Below are 22988 nucleotides of genomic sequence, written 5' to 3'. Positions count from 1 at the left end.
CTTCCGACGGATTTTCACATTTCCTCAAGACCATACTCGCCAATGGTGTCAAGACAACACTTGGACTATCAACACAAATATGACCATTTCGCCTTGCTATTTCAATTATAATAATTCCATTGTATACACGCATTCTTTGTTGAATGTCGTTATTATGAAATTCTATGATAAATCAGTAATATAGATAGAAAGTGCAACCGAAATAGAAGCTTCATTTGGTCAAGCTCTATTGTTTTACTTATCTACAATGATTAAATGTGATTTTCTAAAATCATTAATTGAAAAAAAGGTAAACTTACCATGGTCAAACTTAAGATTTGAGCGCTTATTTGATATCCAAGTACATTATTCCTAAAGTTAAATCATCGAAAAAGCCATGTTAAGTATTGTTGGTATTGTAAAGAGACGGTTTAGGTATATGCAACTGATGTTTAACAATAAATCAAGAGCTTCCTTAGATTGCAAAATTTATCACATAGCTAATCCTGCTAAACAGATTATGAGAAGAAAACTGGGCGTACAAAAACTGTGACGTAATAATGATCTTCTGAGCCACTTTCAAACTTCTATTTTAATTGTTTCAAATATATAAAACCCCTCAATAAGCACATAAACCCTCTTTACAATTCAGAATGCGATTGAAATTGATCTAACATAAATAGTCACACATTGTTTGACAATAAAATCAAACAAGAGGGCAATGAAACTAGAGGAAAACAATCATTCGATATTCAGATTTTCTCTAGATTTATACATGATTCCAATATAAATATGATTGATCACCTAACATCTCTATTACTTTTTTCGAACAAAAAATAGTCCTAGCGAACATATGCATCGTCATTATGTATCAGATACAAATTTAAGACTAGTAAAGTTTTGTTTCGTTAAATTTATCTGATTAATCAAAAACACAAATTAGATGGTATTGAAACAAAACATCTAACGAACATCATAGAAAACAGACTTGATTTATGTCAAAACAATAAACGAAAACAAGTCCAACACAGAGAGCAACAAAAAGAACCACTTATTTATGGGCGCCTGATTTAAGACGGGCACAACATAAAACAAGCTTGTTTTTGAAAATTAACTGAATTTAAAAAAGGTTCTTAATAACTACATGTTGATATATTTCCAATGACTTTAAGTGTAATATAAATAAATCACTTATAAATACGATTAAGCCGTTAAGGTTGTTGACGTCATTAAATTTTATGTTACAGACTAGCTGTCTGCAACTAGTCCTTGGACATTGTGTCTTTTGATTTGTGTGATGTTTGGTAAGTTCTGTCTATTTCAATTTCTGATTTCATTAATAGTATTATTCTTTAAAAGTCTTAATCATGAGTTTAAGTAAGTAAGTAAGTAAGTAAAACTTTATTTGGATTCGGCATATTGACAAACAATACAAACATAAGCTCTAATGAGCTTTTCACCGAATATAAAAACATATGCAATAACAAATAAAACAAGGCATGCAGCATGCAATAAATAATAAGAAGCAGCACCAAAAATTAACTCTAAGCAAATAGATAATACATGTATCTTGCAAAATACCAGAACATATATATGAAGCACTAAATTTTTTTAAAATTTTCTGTTTAAAAATTAATTTTTTAAATAATTTATGAATTATAAAGTAAAAAAATTCAAATCTTTCAAATTTTAAAAGGTAAAAAACAAAATTTCAGTTGCAACGCAGGCTGTTAATGCAACATAAAAAGCATAAATATTGTAACACAAAGTTATCTACAGGCAGAGCAAAAACATTCTGTTCCACTCCAGGACTGTACAAGACTCTTAAAATGTGAGAAGCTGTTAACAGTCCTGAGGTGGTCAGGTAAGCTATTCCATAAAGTAGCAGCAGCAAAACTAAAAGATTTTTTTTTCCATATGAGGTAGTTCTTACCTGTGGTACATCCAAAATATTGCTGTATCTAAAAGAATATTTAGTGTGTTTAATTTTTATTAAATTTTGTAAACATACAGGAGCCAAATTATTTAAAATTTTATAAGTCTCAAGTGCCATTGTCCTGATGCGTCTTACTTGTAGGGTTGGAACCTTTGCGTTCTCAAGAAGAGTTTCAGAGGATGATAAATAGTCGTCGTATACAAATCGTAATGCTCTCTCTTGTATTTTTTCAAATTTTTTAGAATTTTTCTCTGTACAAAAATGCCAAGCCAAAGGGCAAAAATTAAAATTACTCAAAATAAAAGTATGAAAAATTGTAAGTTTATTTAATCAATGAGTTTGTCTTAAGAAAAAAATATGTTTCAATTTATTAGTAAATAAACGAATTGCGTTTATCGAATCAACAAAAGTTAGCATTATTAGAAAGGTAAAATCGATAAGGGACAAGTATCAAAAAACAAAACAAAAATATATGTATATGTAAGAGAATGATAATCCCTTTCTTCATGATTAAGTACGAGCGTTAGCGAGTACTTATCATGAAAAAAGGGATTATCATTCTCTTACAAACTTGTCATGAAGAAAGGGATTATCATTCTCTTACAAACTTAGTATATTGTAAAGTGCTCAAGGCACGAATGATCATTTGATTGGTTTTATTGGTGTCTTCCTCCTATTCCCACTTTTTAAAAATACTATTCCTTCTATTCCCACTTGCAAATAACAATAGATGTTTTGATAAATAATTTGTTTTTATAACAATCAGGGTTAATTAGAATTTCACCTAAGATTTACCTGTATTTTTTTTTAAAGCATAACATATTTGGTACACTGTTTAGGTATAATACCTTGTTTATTTGTAATATGTTTCTTTTTTCATCAAATAAATACTTAAAAATAGAGAAAAATTATGATAAATAGATTGGAGTCAGATTTATTTTTAAATTTTTGAATTTGTAACTTTAAAAAATTGTCTGCTTTACTAATAAATCATGATATAAATAATATTATAACCAAGTATAATCTTATATATATATATAAATCTTTATTCTAACAAACCAAATAACAGAAAGGTATAGAGATAATTTTACATATTTCAATACAATTACATAAATATATAATGTACGAAAGTAGATAGAGGCATTCACAATTGTTCACCCAGAAAAGTTCAATTTGTTATTGATCTCCTTTATAAGTTACAAAGTTCGTTCAGTTCTGTACATTTTGGGGAATTCATTAAGACATAAAACTTCAATGTGTTTGTTCTATTTCTATTGTAAAATGCAATACATTGTTTTCTACAATTATCGAAAGCTGAACAATTAAAAATGTAATGGTATTCATCACCAATGGCATCTGAATATTAACACAATACACATTTTCTGTTTTCTCTTTCTATGTTTTGCCATCTTCCAGTTTCTATTGGAGTTTTCATGTTCAAAGTTCCAAATTTAAGAAATAAGGATATCTGCCATTCATCCAAAATAAATATTTCTCAAACTCCAAAGTAACTTTAAATTAACGATAATTTAATGCTTTTGGTGATTCCTGTTGGCTTAAGATGTGGAATAAAAGTATACTTTAAAACATAATTACTTGGACCAATAATCAAAGATATAAAATAATGGGTGAAAACTGTTAACTTTACTTCATTATTTATTTTGTTTAAAAAAAAACAGAATTCATACAGATGCAAAAATAACTTATTACCTGTTCTAATAAAAAAAAAACACTGGTCAATTAACAGTTGATTAAAAAATGTTTGTACAGTATAATCCTTTGTTTGCACAAGTTTTCCTTCTATTCCCACATGAAATTTTACCTTTTCTTACCAGATTTATAAAAAGTGGGAATACAGGGAATGAACCGTTTTATTCAGGAATTTCATTGTCAGCATGGTCAATGTAAATTAAATGTTATTGATGCATGACTTCATTTTTTTTTTCATTTCATTTATCAGTTAGTTTTAGTGATGTAAGGACTGTTTTTATAATTTGGGAAATATTAAAAAAATGCGTTATAGACATTAGGTGTACACAAGAGTAAAAAGAAAAAAAGTAGGAATAGTAGTTGTTTTCTGATTGTGAGTATGAATGTAAATCATGTTATATTTTAGTGAGGAATTATCCTTTTTCTATTTACAGTTTAAATTTAAAAAAAACATTTGAGTTACAACTAATTTTATTTCACAGTCCGGCGTTTTAAGTCAAATACTATTTCATGTTCCAATAGTTTGTCTTTAAAAATTTTGAATATATTCAAATTCAAGGCCTGTTTTTTTTTATCGGAATATTGGAAATTAACTCTTCTTCCCAACCATTCAGTAATCAGATTGTTGGAAAGCTAAAGATTTATGTGATTTTGTATGTTAAAACGTTTTTGTTTTTCCGGCATTGCTTTGGTATTGTCTATTTATTTTAGTAAATTGAATATAATAAATTCATAATGACATTCGAGGTACAAATTTTACTACACCAGTAAACTTCAACTTATTTAGATTTTTTTTTGTTTGTTTTACAATACAACTTTTAGTCAGGTTCAATCACTGAAATAAATCCTTTCAATCTGATAAATGTGCTTCGGGGCAGTTGCAACTCATTTATAGTAACTCTTTGTTTTGAACTGTAAATAGATCCAAATAATATGATAATCCATTACTAAGAACATGATTTACATTCATTCTTCACAATTAAGAGACACCAACTCCTACAATATCATTGTTCGAGAGCACTTTACTATATTCTAAAACGAATGACAAACCAGAAAGCGATGGTTTCACTAGATAAATGAGCATAACGCATGCATTATCTCATGATATATGTTTGCATTTTGATTAAGAAGAAATACCGACAAAGTTAGATAATACATTTAATTATCCAAAACAACACAATTCTACATTAATAGTATTGTAATTGTTATGTAAACATCTAATACCACAATAACAAACCTGATACTATATCAAATGTTTTAGAAATTTACCTGGGACTTCACTTTTGTGGAGTCGATCTAGTCGTGTGGCAGACTATGCGTGTTTCTGTTGTGCTGTTTTTATGTGCTGTCCTAGGTTCTTACACGTGTTCGTTTTTATTTAGTGGTTTATCAGCACTTTGTTGTTAACATAAATATCAATTATATGGTCATTTTTGTAGATTTACTGTTTGCAAAAGTATGAATTATTCTAAATAGGGGGTTTCTAAATACTGAGAGTGTTCTTATCACAGGTATAAATAACCTAAGCCGTACTTGGCACAACTAGTTTTGGAACTTTGGATCATTCATGCTCTTCAGCTTTGTACTTGTTCTGCTTCTTCCTATTTTGATTTGTGCGTTGCTGATGAGTATGTCGTATCAAATAATACGCCTGGAACATTTGACATGAAATTACGGATTTTTTTTGTGTAATTAAAATTTGCTGTTACAAAATGTTAGAAATTATTATATATTAAGGAATGTATCTCCCTCATGCAAAGCTCTGATTCCATTCACGGATTAGGCTATACTTTTTGGACCTTTTGGATTATAGATCTTCATCTTTTATATAAGCTTTGGATTTCAAATATGTTGGCCACGAGCATCACTGATGAGACATGTATTGTCGAAATGCGCATTTGGTGCAGGAAAATTGGTACCGTTAAAGTTATTACTACCTCTGGGTCGATGCCTCTACTGGTTGACTGTTAGTCCCCGAGGGTATCACAAGCCCAGTAGCCAGTACTTCGGTACTGGCATGAAAATACGGATTTTTTGTGTTATTAAAACTCGATGTTACAAAATGTTAGAAATTATTATAAATTAAGGAATGTATCTCCCTCATGTAAAGCTCTGATTCCTTTCTCGAATTTGGCTATACTTTTTGGACATTTTTGGACTATAGCTCTTTACCTTCTATATAAGCTTTGGATTTAAAATATTTTGGCCACGAGCATCACTGAAGAGACATGTATTGTCGAAATGCGCATTTGGTGCATGAAAATTGGTACCGTTAAAGTTATTGATAGCTATTAGCATGTCGACATATACTATTAAAATTGAGAATGGAAATGGGGAATGTGTCAAAGAGACAACAACCCGCCCAAATAAAAAACAACAGCAGAGGGTCACCAACAGGTCTTCAATGTAGCGAGAAATTCCCGCACCCGGAGGCGTCCTTCAGCTGGCCCCTAAACAAATATATACTAGTCCAGTGATAATGAACGCCATACTAATTTCCAAATTGTACACAAGAAACTAAAATTAAAATAATACAAGACTAACAAAGGCCAGAGGCTCCTGACTTGGGACAGGCGCAAAAATGCGGCGGGGTTAAACATGTTTGTGAGATCTCAACCCTCCCCCTATACCTCTAACCAATGTAGTAAAGTAAACGCATAACAATACGCACATTAAAATTCAGTTCAAGAGAAATCCGAGTCTGATGTCAGAAGATGTAACCAAAGAAAATAAACAAAATGACAATAATACATAAATAACAACAGACTACTAGCAGTTAACTGACATGCCAGCTCCAGACTTCAACTAAACTGACTGAAAGATTATGATTTCATCATATGAACATCAGGCACAATCCTTCCCGTTAGGGGTTTAGTATCATACCATCATAACATATATGAGAAGAACATAACCCGTGTCATGCCAACAACTGTTTTTAGAATAAATGTGTTTAGTTCCGATGCAAAGACCTTATCAGTGACTCAATATTAACGCCAAAATATGCAATCTTTAATGACTTGACAACAGTATCGTAATTATATCCCTTCTTAATAAGTCTATTCAAAGATTTTGTAAGTTTCTGAGGTGAATACTGACACCTTTGTGCTTTATAAAGAATATTACCATAAAAAATTGGATGTGAAATACCTAAACGTATTAAAAGTCTGCATGTTGAGCTATATTTACGAATAATGTCTTTATACCGATGATAAAATTTAGTAAATGTTTTGACTAGTTTGTGATATCGAAAACCCTGGTGTAATAATTTTTCAGTAATACATAAATTTCTCTCGTTAAAATCTAAAACATTGTTACATACAAGAGCGAATCGTACAAGTTGAGATATATAAACACCGTAAGATGGTGACAAGGGAACGTCACCATCTAAAAACGGATAATTAACGATAGGAAATGAAAAATCATCCCTTTTATCATAAATTTTAGTATTCAGCTTTCCATTAGTGATATAGATATCAAGATCGAGAAAAGGGCAGTGGTCATTGTTAGTATTAGCTTTATTTAAAGTAAGTTCAACAGGATAAATTTCATTAATATACATACTGAAGTCGTTATTATTGAGAGCCAAAATATCATCCAAATATCTAAAAGTATTATTAAATTTGTTTATCAGATGTTGTTTCGATGGGTCTTTGCTTATTTTTGTCATAAATTGTAAATCATAACAATACAAAAACAGGTCCGCAATAAGTGGTGCACAGTTAGTCCCCATTGGAATTCCGATAATCTGACGATATACGGAATCCCCAAAGCGAACAAAAATGTTATCTAGTAAAAATTAAATTCAATACTATTGTATTGTTTATATGTGTATTTCTCTGTCGTGAATGTTCTTGCATTTATTTGTTCTGTAGTCCTGTCATGTAATGTTGTCATTTAAATGTTAAATTTAACATTGCCATAAAAGCACGAGGTTTTGCTAGCCATAAAACAAGGTCTAACCACCATTTTGTTTTTTAAAATGTCCTGTACCAAGTCAGGAAAATGGCAGTTGTTATCCTATATTTCGTGTCTGTGTGTGTTGCATTACCATTTCCTTTTCTTGCACTTCAATGTTTCTGTTGTTTCTTTGTTTTGCACTTATAATTGACGTGTTTTCCCTCGATTTTAGTGTATAACTCAGATTTGATTTCTCCCAATCGATTTCTGACTTTAGAACAGCGATGTACTTCTGTTGCATTAATATACCAGTGTTATTGTTTTTGTATGCCAGTTAATGTGAATAATTTTCAATAAAGGTTTATAAGTCATTGAAAAACACATAAATCCAAGCAAAGAAAATTAACATGCACAACATACTTTTTTCAACAATGAGTTGACAATATGTTAATAGAAATTATAGGTCACAAGATTTTCCCTGACCTAAATAGATGAGTTTGCAAGAACAATTCAAAACAAGAATGTGTCCACAGTACACGGATGCCCCACTCCCACTATCATTTTCTATGTTCAGTGGACCGTGAAATTGGGGTCAAAACTTTAATTTGGAATTAAAATTAGAAAGATCATATCATAGGAAACATGTGTACTAAGTTTCAAGTTGATGTAACTTTAACTTCATCAAAAACTACCTTGACCAAAAACTTTAACCTGAACTTTGCACTATCATTTTCTATGTTCAGTGGACCATGAAATTGGGGTCAAAACTATTATTTGGCATTAAAATTAGAAAGATCATATCATGGGGAACATGTGTATTAAGTTTCATCAAAAACTACCTCGACCAAAAACTTTAACCGGACGGACGAACGGACGGACGAACGGAGGCACAGATCAGAAAACATAATGCCCCTCTACTTTTTTATCGTAGGTGGGGCATAAAAAGTATTGATATATGCTACCTTAAAACATTGTTTATAAAATACAAAATGTGTTGATATATTCAATATTATATATACATAAATGTAAAATGAATAACAATGATTTCTATCTACATATAATGACATATTTTTACATAGTTCAATGGAAGACGTGTATTAACGTTGTTCTGGAATCCCAACAGTATTGCAAAAGTCTACACACAATATTGAGGTCATGTTTTCGTCTTTATGGATACAAGTGTCATCTACAGGATAACTTTCAATACCAACATAGGACGGATCAGTATGTTGAATGTCCCTGAAATGAAACAAATCTAATTAAAATTTAAAACGAAAGTAAAGAATGAACTATAAATTAACAATTTTAGAAGGTTTTGGTCCTCAGTGATCTTCAACTCATTATTTTATTTGGCCTTGGAAACGTTTTTTTTTTTATTTGGGCGACACTGATGAGTTTTTGATAGACGTACAAAAACAATCCTGGTATCTATGATGATTATTTTAATAAATAATTGAATAATAAAACCAAGTTTAATTCATCATTTCTACATGAAGAGAAATGATGCACCAAGATAGGAATATGACAGTTCCCAACCATTCGTTTGATGTGTTCAAGCTTTTGATTTTGCCTTTTGACAAGGGAATACCGATTAGACTTTTCATTGGAGTTCGGTATAACTATATGAGGGTAGGTTGAAAACAAAACTTTACGACAAAACAGATGATTTCAGCTAGCCAATAGTGAAGCATTGGGAAGCTGAAATCATCACTTCGTAAATTTTATGGACGCCATCACGAGTTGGTGGACCGTTATGGAATATCTGTTATATAGATGATATCGGATGTTTCTTGTGTCGTAACTGCAGTCCCGTTCCCTTTTCACGAATGTGACCTATCGAATTAGACGTTTTACCTTTTATTTGTGAACTTTTTACCTATTGCTTCTGTTTGTTTTGTTCACGCATCAATATCATTAAGTTTGATGCGACTGTCGTACAAGTGAGAAATTTAGCGCTATTAAACAAGGTTCAATCCACCATTTTCTATATTTAAAAATGCCTGTATCAAGTCAGGTATATGACAGTTCTTGTCCATTCGTTTTTGATGTGTTTTGCCATTTGATTTTGCAATGTGATTATGGACTTTCCGATTAGATTTTCCTCTGAGTTCAGTATTTTTGTGATTATACTTTTTATTTTACTTTTTATTTACCATTTGAAATGCTGGTATCTTTTATGATTTGTCAAGGTTTCATATAAGAAGATGTTTTATAAACATATAATGATTTCTAATTCTATATGAATCTTAACAAATTGGATATGATCGTTGTTGTATTTTAGAAAAGGTGAAAACAGCTTATGCTTGGGATGTTCCACCTTCGGCAATGAACTGGTCACGAAAAATATTGCTACACGTTAAAACATATGTTATTTTCAATAACTTTGATTGTATCTTTACTCATATTTTTGCTTTGATGTAATTATAACAATTCAGTTTAAGATAAATCGAAAGAGAGAGAAAGCTATATATTTGTACCTACAGAACTTACATGACACCTTTTGCAGTGTTTGACCCCTCTTCTGAAATACTCTCAAAACGATGACGTTTCTTAAGATTTTTCGATGCCGCATAATACTTCAGGAAACTTAGCATTGACCGCCTTCCTTGCTGTAAAGAAAGTTTACACCATTTTTTAAGTTCTAGCTTATGATGTCCTTTAAGTACATATATAAACGTTACTTCGCATAAACATTTCTGTGAGTCAAGACGTTCTTTCATGTAACATTTCAGTTTTGAATTTTGCTCTATTATTAACTCATTATAGCTAAACATTGAGTAGAATAACCACCAAACACCTTGAACAGTTAGGAATAACTCAAGAAAATAAACCATACAAGAAAATACTCCAAGAAGAAGATTCAAATTGTATCATTTTCTTTTTTTTCCTTCTGAATTTCAGATACAACAAACATTTTAACGTTTACTTACCTCAATAGCATAAGCTCTGTCTTCTGGTTCCAACTGAAAATCCATCGTTCCAACGTGACCTGTATTTATTCCAACAGTTCTGTCCAGGTCTTCTGCCTAATTATCAAATCAAATATAAGCAAAACAATACAAAACTTTGATAGATTATCTAAAAATGACCAATACATCATTATTTGAAGTATTATTTTCACGTCATAATTTAAAAGTATAATTAAGATATAAGGTAGTATAGATAATATATTGATAGCATTATGATATTGGTATCAACTTCTTGATTCTAAGCTGTGCAAGTATTCATTCCAGACTTCTATTGGTATTTGATTATAATTTGCGTATCTAATGGTAATTTTGTCTTTGGACACAGGCACAGGCAGAATGGGGCAGCGTTGAACATGTTTGTGCGTGCCACCTCCTCCTCTTATATAGGACAATGGTGTTACAGCATTGCATTTAAACAAAATGTAACAGACGGTTTAAACTATATCTTTATTAATTCCATTCAGTCGGATTTTTTTTAAATGTAAGTTAAAAATCGTTAATAAGACTTGAATATCGATAAACTACTGGAGTCACTTTCACAAAAATACTTACGACGCAGGTTGATCGGAAGTATACTGAGTTGTTCATGACTTCCGACCAATCTTTATAATCATATGTTTTTGGTGAAATCGACCCCAGTTTCCTATATTTATAAAATTAGATGAAAGATTATCCTACCTTTTATCTGTCTCTCATACATATAATATAATATTATAACTATCTAACTTTTGATAAAAATGCAAAGTACATAGCTACCGGGAATTGATACCTTAAATTTGAAAAATAATTGCATTTTGTCAGAGTACATCAATGTTAAAAAGATTTAAAATTTAGATTTTAAATAAGTTATCGGTTGTGCATGTCCGTTATACTACTTCGTCAGTTGTTATTAATATTTGGTTTTTTGTTGGATTATCGATCTTCACAAGTGATTGATTTACCCATTATCCTCCTTTTCGCGTGGACATTTGGCAAAACCAGACGCTTTTTAGACCAGCAAATATCTGCAGCAAATCTACACAAATCTGACACATAAGTTGTTAAAAACGATAATTAATTTAAAAGTGTTTCAAACAATATTGTTCAGAGATTTGATTATCGCTTATTTTGACTCGATTGTTACAATTATCGAAGCGCCCGGGCGAAACTTTTTAGACCAGCAAATATCTGCAGCAAATCTACACAAATCTGACACATAAGTTGTTAAAAACGATAATTAATTTTAAAGTGTTTCAAACAATATTGTTCAGAGATTTGATTATCGCTTATTTTGACTCGATTGTTACAATTGTCGTAGCGCCCGGGCGAAACTAAAATTTTCATGCAGCAGACGGCATGGCATGGTCGGGCTTTTTCTGCGTTCTGAGAGAAATAGTTAATTTCTAAAATTTGTTTTGAATTTTTTGACATTTTGAATTAGTTTATATCTAGCAGAAGTTTATTTCTTTTAATTTTTAACATTATATTGGATAAATACAGTATACGCATCAAAAATTGGAGATAGCAGAAATCCAGTTTTGTTTGTTGAAGGTGGATGCAAATCTATTTTTTTTCCACGGTGCTGAGACTCGATCGGCCACAGCAGAATCGGGCAAATTATTGTGTTTCTTTTACATTGATTTAAATCTTATATTATCTGACATATATAATCAAATATTTACATAAGTTATCATAGTGTGTCTTTTTCAGTTTAAAATGCTTAGAACTTCTAAAAGAAAAAGGGTGGCGCCCAAGGGAAGAGGAGATAGCGTGGCTCCGGCCGCTAATAGAAGTGTCTTGCGTCGAAAAGTTGGAAATGTTCAGGATATCAGATCAACAGAGAGTCCAGTGGCAACCAATACACTAGATACAGAAGTGATGACTATGGCTCCGGTCCCCACAACCACTACTGAACCCATTACACATTCAGGTAATTGTCCAGTATTTCAAACCCCTTCTCCTTGCATTAAGGCAAGTGATGACCTTGCTAGAAATATCCCTGTGAGCTTGAGACAAAAAAAATTACTGGAGAGTATATTGACCTGGCATTATTATTACTCAATTCAAAAGCCTCAGCAGGTGATAAACAAATAGTAGTTATTTTGCAGGGAGAAATGTTGATACAACCACGGCAGCAACAACAAAAAATTGACTCCATAGATACCTGAACAGACGCATATTTAATGTATATAAGTATATATTGTACTGCTCACCCGCATGTTTGTAAAGAATTACTAAAGTACATGCATACTATTCGGTTAGGCGCTAAGCGGTGAGCAGTAGGGTGGAAATCGTATGACAAACAATTCCGCCTAAGAATGTCACAGGATCCAGCTGGTTCTTGGGCTGTTCTTGACCCTGAGCTATGGCTGCTTTAAATGCATCCTTCAACTTCTAATAGTAATGCACCAGTAAGCACGGGGCGCTTTAAATATTACGCATTCAATTACCAAGGCAAATGCGTGAATCAATCATGTCCTTATACTCATTCTTGTTTAAGATGTTCTGATCAGCACCCACTTATACAATGCCCAAGACAAAGCGTTTTGCCTAATAGGGTAGGCGGAAAAGCAAGATTTTAGCAACCTAGGCCTCAATTTAGACCGAGATTTCAGGCACGTGGTGGCAACCCAGTGCAGTATCCCACCAATACGAAATCGTATTCTGGTCAATATATGAAGTGATTCTTTAGCAGTTGTGGTACAATATTTTTTATGTTTCTATCTTAAAGAGATGTGTAATAATTTATGACATTGTTCATATTGTTAATTTTGTAATTATTGTTAAGATTGAATTACTTTCAGAGTCCAAACTATTGCGCATCCTATGGGATAAAGGGTGGACTCCAATAAACATAATTGCATTAAAAACGTATATTGGTGATTATGCAAATAGGGTGGATGCTCAACTCCTGCTTGAGGGGTTTACTTTTGGAGTTAGGATACAATATGAAGGTCCACGTATTTCTACTACCGCAAAAAAAAAATTGGTGTCTGCAGAAATACACAAGTCCGAAACATTAGCAAAGTTGCACGACGAGGTCAAACTTTGTAGGATTTTGGGTCTATTTTCCCAAAAAACCTATATCGACACTGCGAATTTCTCCAATTGGACTTGTTCAGAAACCAGATAATGGTTGGCGTCTCATATCTCATTTGTCTTATCCAAGTGGTGGTAGTATTAATGATTTTATACCCGAAGATTATTGTAGTGTGAAATACTCAACATTTGACAATGTTTTGAATATGATTGAAGCTCTCGGAGAGCGTGTAAAAATCGGAAAAATCGATATTCGCCAAGCATTTAGGCTTTTAATCATAAATCCTGCAGATTTTGATCTTATGGGTATCAAATTTCATAATAAGTTTTACATCAATAAATGTCTACCCTTAGGATTAAGTAGCTCATATCAGCTTTTTGAACGATTTTAGACCTTTTTACAATATGTTGTTCAGTCAAAGTCGGGTCTGGACAATTTGGATCATTATTTGGATGATTTTATATTTGCTGGACACGAGTCAAATAATAATTGTGAGTTGTTAATGGACACTTTTATGAAAGTTTGTAAAGATCTATGCGTGCCATTGGCAGACAACAAAACAGTTGGCCCTACAACAACCTTGACATTTCTTGGTTTTGAAATGGATACTTTACTTATGTTGGTAAAAATTCCGTAAAAACAAGGTCATTAAGTTAAGGTCTGGTATTCAATACATGGTTGATCGGAAAAAGATAAAATTGAAGGAACTAGAGTCAATCATGCTAATGGCATTTTGCTCACGTGCAATTCCGTCATCAAGGGCTTTTACTAGAAGGTTTTATAATGTAATTTCAAACCTTAAACACGGAAAGTCGTATTATTATGAAAAATTTAATCAAGAGCTGAGATATGATGCTTTAGTCTGGTTAGAGTTCTTAGAAAATTTTAATGGCGAATGCTTCATTTCCGAAAGTCTCTGGTTATCAAGTGATACGCTTGAGCTGTTTACTGTTAGTTCTGGAAATGCTGCTCTTGGTTGTGGGGCTTATTTTGACAAGCAATGGACTCAGTTTCGATGGCCTGTCGCGGATCGAGTGGAGGGATAAGGAGTTCATGTCCGATATATCTTTTTTAGAGCTGGTGCCTATATTATAGCCATGTTAATTTGGTCCCCTCAATTTAGCAATAAGGAAATTTTATTAAGAATAGATAAGCATGCACTAGTTTTGATAATTAACAAGCGATCATCAAAATCGAATTACGTAATGAAGTTAATTGGTCCTCTAGTATTGTTATTAATGAGAAAAAATATTCAGGTACGAGCGTTGCATATTCCTGGCGAAAGTAATGCAATTGCAGATTCTCAGTTTTGCTCTAGTTTTCTAGTTTTCAGGTGATCCGTTTCCGTATATTGGCCCCGGAAGCAGATCAAGCTCCATCAGACATTCCTGTGGAGTTTCACATGGTCATTTCGGAACTAAAGTAGATTTTTTAATAATCAATTCGGTAGATCCTAGTACAGCAAAGTTGTACACCAGGGCTTGAAATTTTTTAACAGTTTCAGGAAAGATATCGGTCTTGCTAATGTATGGCCTGTGTTACTTCACGACATTGTTGCTTTTATTGCATTTATGTATAAATATGGATTCGCTCATTCAACAATTAATTCGTACACATGAGGTCTACGTTTCTACAACAAGCTAAATGATTATGAAGACTATACACAAAAAATTATCGTAAGGAAAATGATCGATGGTGTAAGCGTACAAGGTCGCCTCAGATGGACACTAGACTGCCTATTTCAAGAGAGTTATTGGGTCGTATTTTGTCAATATTATCTTGTATCTGCAGTTCTGCATACGAGGTAAGGCTATTCAAGGTGGTTTTTTCCTTGGCCTTTCGTGGTATTTTTAGGGTTGGGGAGTTGACAGTTCAAACTATGAGTAATACATATTATTCAAATCGGTATAAGGAAATAATTCGTAAATATAACTCAACATGCAGACATCTTATACGTTCAGGTATTTCACATCCAAAATTTTATGGAAATATTCTTTATAAAGCACAAAAATGTCAGTATTCTCCTCAGAAACTAACAAAACCTTTAAATAGACTTATTAAAAGGGGATATAGTTACGATACTGTTGTCAGGTCATTAAAGATTGCATATTTTGGATTTAACATTGATTCACTGATAGGGTCTTTGCATCGGAACTAAACACATTTATTTCTAAAAAAACAGTTGTTGGCATGACACGGGTTATGTTCTTCTCATATATTTTATGATAGTATGATACTAAACCCCTAACGGGAGGGATTGTACCTGATATTCATATGATGAAGACATAATCTTTCAATCAGTTTAATTGAGGTCTGGAGCTGGCATGTCAGTTAACTGCTAGTAGTCTGTTGTTATTTATGTATTATTGTCATTTTATTTATTTTCTTTTGTTACATCTTTTGACATCAGACTCGGACTTCTCTTGAACTGAATTTTAATGTGCGTATTGTTATTCTTTTACTTTTCTACATTGGCTAGAGGTATAGGGGGAGGGTTGAGATCTCATAAACATGTTTAACCCCGCCGCAATTTTGCGCCTGTCCCAAGTCAGGAGCCTCTGGCCTTTGTTAGTCTTGTATGATTTTAAATTTTAGTTTCTTGTGTATAATTCGGAGTTTAGTATTACGTCCATTATCACTGTACTATTATGCATATTTTAGGGGCCAGCTGAAGGACACCTACGGGTGCGGGAATTCTCGCTACATTGAAGACCCATTGGTTGCCTTCGGCTGTTGTTTGCTCTATGGTCGGGTGGTTGTCGCTTTGACATATTCACCATTTCCTTTCTCAATTTTATTTAAACATGAATGATGTACAAATTTACAAAAAATATTTAGAAATTCATTTGGTTTCATCTAAGACCGATCAGTTTGGTAGAGGCGTAACCATACACATTCCGGAGCAATTCGACAAATGTATTTGTCCGGTGGTTTTATTGCCTTGCTATTTGCGAGACAGACCTGTAATAGATGGAACGCTATTTTGTCATTTTGACGGTAAACCATTGACTAAAAACCAGTTTTCTGAAATACTCAAAAAGTCAATATATGGGTCGTCAATTATTAAGAATGTGTTAGTGGAATCAAAGCAACGCCCCGGAGGAGCTAATTTGGCTTTGAATATGTTGGGAGTAAATATTTGGTGGCCTCGGTGGACTTAATCTCTCTAAGATGAAAAATCGCATTAGAATAATGCTGAGATTTGAAGATCCTCCCAGCTATATTATAGTGCACATTGGGAAAAATGATATAGGTAATATCAAACTAGGTCACTTACAGTACCAATTTGTTAAAGTTATGTCATGGTTATCAAATAAATTACCTGAAACGACAATAATTTGGTCGCAAGTATTACCCAGATTGCAGTGGAGGTATTCAACCAATGAGAATTGTATGGAGAAGTACAGACGTCAGTTAAACAGCTCCATTGGTGTCCACAAGACAAAGCATGGAAGCTGTTACATTCGGTATCCTGACATAAAAGCGACACATAAGTTCCTAGCAGAAGATGAGGTGCATTTAACTAAGATAAGAAATGATTTTTTTCTGAATATAATCCAGGAAGCACTAGAAACAATTATTTCTAGTAAGACGGGTGTCATTACTTTTCCAGACGACTATTAGACACTTTGAATTTTGATTGTTGACTCGTTGTAAATATTATATCTGCTCATATTATGAACTTCGTCATTAGTTTAGATGAAACATCAGCGTTACTGATGCTGTTTTATGTATAATGTAAATAATTTCTTCCTTGTTCCTCTGTTCATCTATTAGAAATTGTTTCATTCAAATTTGCTTGCAATGGCACAGCTACGCGCAGCTCCCCCCCCCCCCAATTGTATTGGCGGTTACCGGTTCTACGAAACTTTTATCTGAGGGCTAAAAGAGGGACGAAAGATACCAAAAGGACAGTCAAACTCATAAATCTAAAACAAACTGACAACGCCATGGCTAAAAATGAAAAAGACAAACAGAAAAACAATAGTACACACGACACAATAAGAAAACTAAAGAATAAACAACACGAACCCCACCAAAAACTAGGGGTGATTAAAATTGTCGCAGCACCGTCAATTTTGCAGATTTCGCTGCGCTTAAAGAACATATTTGCAGTTTACAGATTTATTGAAATCGTATGATAGCATTAGCCTATGATTTCTAGGGTTAATAGCTTATCTTGAACTTGCCCTTTTTCATATATGGTCTGCCACCTCGAACATATTCGGCGATCATCATACAACATTTTCAAAGAAACATATGCATTTCTATCACGGTATTTTAGTTCATATTATATCACAAATTGCATTTCATATAATAGTACATATATCATATTTGTTAATAAATGCTGTGTCCTTTCCCTGCCAACTCTATTTTTTTTAATGAGCATCTGAGATAATTGAACCAATTTCGGTAAACTGGTATTTGATTCGTTCGGTGTACTCTTTTCATACAATTAATACAGAAAGCATCAGTATAAATGTGATTCCACTTCATCTTACCCAATATCGCACTTTTAAGGGTAAATGCGTTTCCCTCACTTTTTGCTTGTTACTTTTATTTTTCTTCTTAATCGATATCAAGATTATGACATCGGTAAACTATTATTGCTTAAATCTATCAACTTACCACAACAAAACCCTTTTTGACGTTAAGAAGAAGAGCATTCTGAAGTACATTAAAAAACGAAAACAATCCAGTTATTTCCTGCCTCTGATATCCTAGAAACCTTTGTTGCAGGCAAATACCAGAATTTTCGATGAACTCTTTTAACTCGGAAAATTCTATCTGCAATGAACAAACAACCTTATAAAGTACAAAAGATCTAGATTTATTTTCATTACGGACACACGATATACCGTATAAAAAGTTATAATGCTTGTTATATATCCAGCAATGTCTTGATAACTACTGTGCACTTTTCTGAATTTGGCTATATGTTAGGTCTTCCACATTTGTAGAGGTTTTGATTTTCTAATATTTTGGCCTTGGGCATCACTGCGAATATATTTATTGTCCAAATGCCCATCTGGTGCAGTAAGAAATAGTACTGGTAATGCTCTTAGCTTCATATATTAACTTTTACAAAGAATATCCTCTTGAAATATAAAAAATAATACAACACATTACTTTTCACTAGGGTAACTTTTTTTTTAATTTCTGTTGTTTATTTTATGAAATAGGTTGTTAACGTTCGCATGGTTACTTTTTTTATAAACTGAAGAATTATTTTTTCATTATCTTTCTTATTTGTCATATTTTAAAAACTGCACTCTGTCCTGTTTTGAACTTTATAGTGATAGATATGCCACAAAAAAATATTGATTCTCTAATGTGACAGTTTATTGGGATTGACCAACCCAAAGCAAAGGAACTACACTTTTATATACTATTGCTCTAATGTGAAAACCACAGACGCATTCTGTACGGACCAAAAGCTTACATTCCACTGCAAACTCAAGACGGTACATTCATCTGTGTGAGAGAAAAACTGTGCAAGATGTCAATTAAAACTATAATTTCACATAGAAGAGCCCAATTTTTATAACAGATTCAGAGGAATTGCGTTCTTAAGTTTTTGTCATTGTTACAATACTAAAAAAAAATATGTCGAAGTGCCATGACAACTATTGATTAAAACTGACGGTTTATATCGGTATGGGGAATATGACGATAAATAATCTAGCCAAGTATGAAAGCTTTATAACGGTCTGTAAGTATTGACATGTTTCAGATTCAGATGAACAGATGGTTGTTTCACCATATATACCCCGTGGCGTAACATAAACACACGTTCAATCTAACCTACCTCTCCATTCCCGTCCTTATCTATGGCATCAAAGGCCAACTCGGCACTGCAATGTTCCCCGAATAGTAAGTTAGAATGGACTTTATTTAGCTCTTCCTTAAATTAAAAAAAACCGGTTAGGCCTACAAATGTTTTAAATACCACAGTCAGCAATTATTAACTATAAAATGAGAGTCAACAGTTATGAACTATAAATGAGAGTCAACAGTTATGAACTATAAATAAGAGTCAACAGTTATTACTTAAATAAGAGTCAACAGTTATTACTTAAATGAGAGTCAACAGTTATTACTTAAATGAGAGTCAACAGTTATTACTTAAATAAGAGTCAACAGTTATTACTTAAATAAGAGTCAACAGTTATTACTTAAATGAGAGTCAACAGTTATTACTTAAATAAGAGTCAACAGTTATTACTTAAATGAGAGTCAACAGTTATTACTTAAATGAGAGTCAACAGTTATTACTTAAATGAGAGACGACAGTTATTACAGTTATTAGTTTCACAAATGATATCGGATATGTTCCTTACGTCGTTACTACAATCCCCTTCCCTTTCATGAATGTGACCTACCGAATTAGACAATTTACCGGATTTGTAATCACATAAGCAACACGACGGGTGCCACATATGGAGCAGGATCTGCTTACCCTTCCGGAGCACCTGAGATCACCCCTAGTTTTTGGTGGGGTTCGTGTTGTTTATTCTTTAGTTTTCTATGTTGTGTCATGTGTATTATTGTTTTTCTGTTTGTCTTTTTCATTTTTAGCCATGGCGTTGTCAGTTTGTTTTAGATTTATGAGTTTGACTGTCCCTTTGGTATCTTTCATCCCTCTTTTATTAACTAAATGAGAGTCGACAGTTATTAACTAAATGAGAGTCGACAATTATTAACTAAATGAGAGTCGACAATTATTAACCAAATGAGAGTCAACAGTTATTAACTGAATGAGAGTCGACAAAGTTATCAACTAAATGAGAGTCGACAGTTATTAACTAAATGAGAGTCAACAGTTATTAACTAAATGAGAGTCGACAGTTATTAACTAAATGAGAGTCAACAGTTATTAACTAAATGAGAGTCGACAGTTATTAACTAAATGAGAGTCGTCAGTTATTAACTAAATGAGAGTCGACAGTTATTAACTAAATGAGAGTCAACAGTTAATAACTAAATGAGAGACGACAGTTATTAACTAAATGAGAGTCGACAATTATTAACTAAATGAGAGTCGACAATTATTAACTAAATGAGAGTCGACAGTTATTAACTAAATGAGAGTCAACAGTTATTAACTAAATGAGAGTCGACAGTTATTAACTAAATGAGAATCGACAGTTATTAACTAATAATAATAATAATAATAATAATATCTTTATTTAGAGAGAGTAACTCATTTGGATTACACCAATTTTCAATAAGGCTCTCTTAATACAATAATAATTACATTACAAATAAACAATGCATCAATAATAATGGTAAATAAAGATTATGTACAATTTTAAAATACAATAAACAATTATGATATGGCATCACAGTAAAAATATGATGGTAATGTTAAAAGTACATAGATTTGTATTTATGTTTAAATTCGGATACTGTATTTGATTTTTTTATTGAATTAGGAAGAGCATTCCACACTTTTGGTCCATTGTACGAGAAACTAGACTTATACAACTCTGTATTTGGTTTTGGAATAATAAAATTATCTGAGGATGAAAATCTCGTATTATATTTTTGGTTTGCAGAAGCTGATACAATAAGACTGGACATATATTCTGGAGCTAAGCCATGTTTTGCCTTATACATTAGTAATGATTTGTGATAAATAAAATAATAAAATTGAGAATGGAAATGGGGAATGTGTCAAAGAGACAACAACCCGACCAAAATAAAAAAAAAACACAACAGCAGAAGGTCACCAACAGGTCTTCAATGTAGCGAGAAATTCCCGCACCCGGAGGCGTCCTTCAGCTGGCCCCTAAACAAATATATACTAGTTCAGTGATAATGAACGCCATACTAATTTCCAAATTGTACACAAGAAACTAAAATTTAAATAATACAAGACTAACAAAGTATTCTTTGTGTGATTGGCACAATGTTACATTCGTGAAATAATTCTCTTGAAGGTTTGGTGTAATCATGTTCGTCTAAAATTATTCTTGCTGCCCTTTTTTGCAGTTTTAGTAAACTATCTAATAGAAAGTTATTACAGTTTCCCCATATTGAACAACAATAATCTAAGTGAGGTAAAACGTAAGCGTTATAGTACATTTGTCTAGCTTTATGATTTAAATATTTCTTTATCCTTTTTAGTAAAGCTAAAGAAGGTTAACTTTTTTTATAATATAATCGATATGAGAAGACCAAGATAGAGATGCATCAATAAAAACACCTAGAACTTTTTCACATGTACTTTCTATAATTTGTTGTCCATTTAAAGCAAGATTAATGTTTTCATTTGATGTAACGGAAAGCTTTTGTTTAGATCCAATGCATATAGCTTTCGTTTTAGATACATTTACAGCCATTTTATTGTCATCACACCAGCGAAAAATATCTTGTAAAACCGTATTAAGTTTTTGACTGATGCAACTTTTGTTTTGTCCAATGACTGATATGGTGCTATCATCAGCAAATAAATCGGTGTTATGATTAGGATTAGACAAAGGAAGATCATTAATAAAAATTAAAAACAACACCGGTCCTAATACAGATCCTTGAGGTACACCCGTTTTTTGTTTTTGTACGTCTGATAATGTATTTGAAATAGATACTTTCTGATATCTGTCAGCCAAATATGATGTAAACCAACGTAATGAAGTATAAGCTAATTTGTATTTGTTTAATTTTTGAATAAGCAGTTCATGATTGAGAAGATCAAAGGCTTTTGCTAGATCTAGAAATACCGCTCCAACAAGATCGCCATCATCAATGGCTTTAAGCCATTTATCTATTAAAGCTGTTAAAGCAGTTTGACAAGAATACAATAACTTGTATTTATTAAGATATTTTACTAAGTGTGTTTTCACATGTTTTTCAAGGATTTTAGAAATGAGTGGTAAAATTGCAATTGGTCTATAATTAAAAACATCCTGTTTTGAGCCTTTGTTCTTATAAACTGGTATGACTTTTGCCAGTTTAAATGAGGATGGAAAAATACATTTTTTTGATACTCAAATTAAAAATATGACAAAGTGGTAGTGAAATAGCATGAGAAGACATCTTTAAAAATTTTGCACTTATGGTATCAAGGCCTGTTGCTTTTGATTCATCTAGTGCTTTTAGTTGTAAACACACAAAATCATAACTCATAAGTGGTATAGAAAAATACACGTCATCTGGTACATGACCCGATATAAAATCACCAAGTTTGTTAAAACAACTACTAGAATTGTTAATGTTTTGATCTATATTAAGATTATCTGTGATATTTGTGAAATAAGCATTAAAAACATCAGCAATGCCTTTTGGTTCTAAAATTTCCTTATTGTTACAATCACTTATGATTTTTATACTGGTATGATTGTCGGTACCGCTGACAGTATGTAGGTGCTTCCATAATTTACTGCTGTTGCTCTTTTTTTGTTCTATGATATTGGTATAATAATTTTGTTTAGAGTTTTCGATGAGATATTTGACTTTATTTCTCCAAAGTCTATAA

General features: G+C 32.3%; 1 protein-coding gene across 1 annotated transcript in view; it reads right to left on the bottom strand.

Annotated features, from left to right (window-relative positions):
* Positions 1 to 8606: 8606 nt before the first annotated feature.
* Positions 8607 to 22988, bottom strand: part of LOC139492203 (uncharacterized) — a 32508-nt gene continuing 18126 nt past the window's right edge. The window contains exons 11-15 of the mRNA XM_071280390.1: positions 19320 to 19415; positions 18140 to 18298; positions 10453 to 10548; positions 10013 to 10131; positions 8607 to 8761 (exon numbers count right to left, since the gene is read on the bottom strand). Of these exons, the coding sequence (XP_071136491.1) occupies positions 8620 to 8761; positions 10013 to 10131; positions 10453 to 10548; positions 18140 to 18298; positions 19320 to 19415 (612 nt within the window). The 3' untranslated portion in view covers positions 8607 to 8619. The remainder of the gene's footprint in view (positions 8762 to 10012; positions 10132 to 10452; positions 10549 to 18139; positions 18299 to 19319; positions 19416 to 22988) is intronic.

This window comes from Mytilus edulis, chromosome 1 (assembly GCF_963676685.1).
Source record: "Mytilus edulis chromosome 1, xbMytEdul2.2, whole genome shotgun sequence".
Classification (NCBI taxonomy): Eukaryota; Metazoa; Mollusca; class Bivalvia; order Mytilida; family Mytilidae; genus Mytilus; species Mytilus edulis.
Note: the sequence above shows the minus strand (reverse complement) of the source record. Positions and strands in the feature narration are given on the sequence as shown.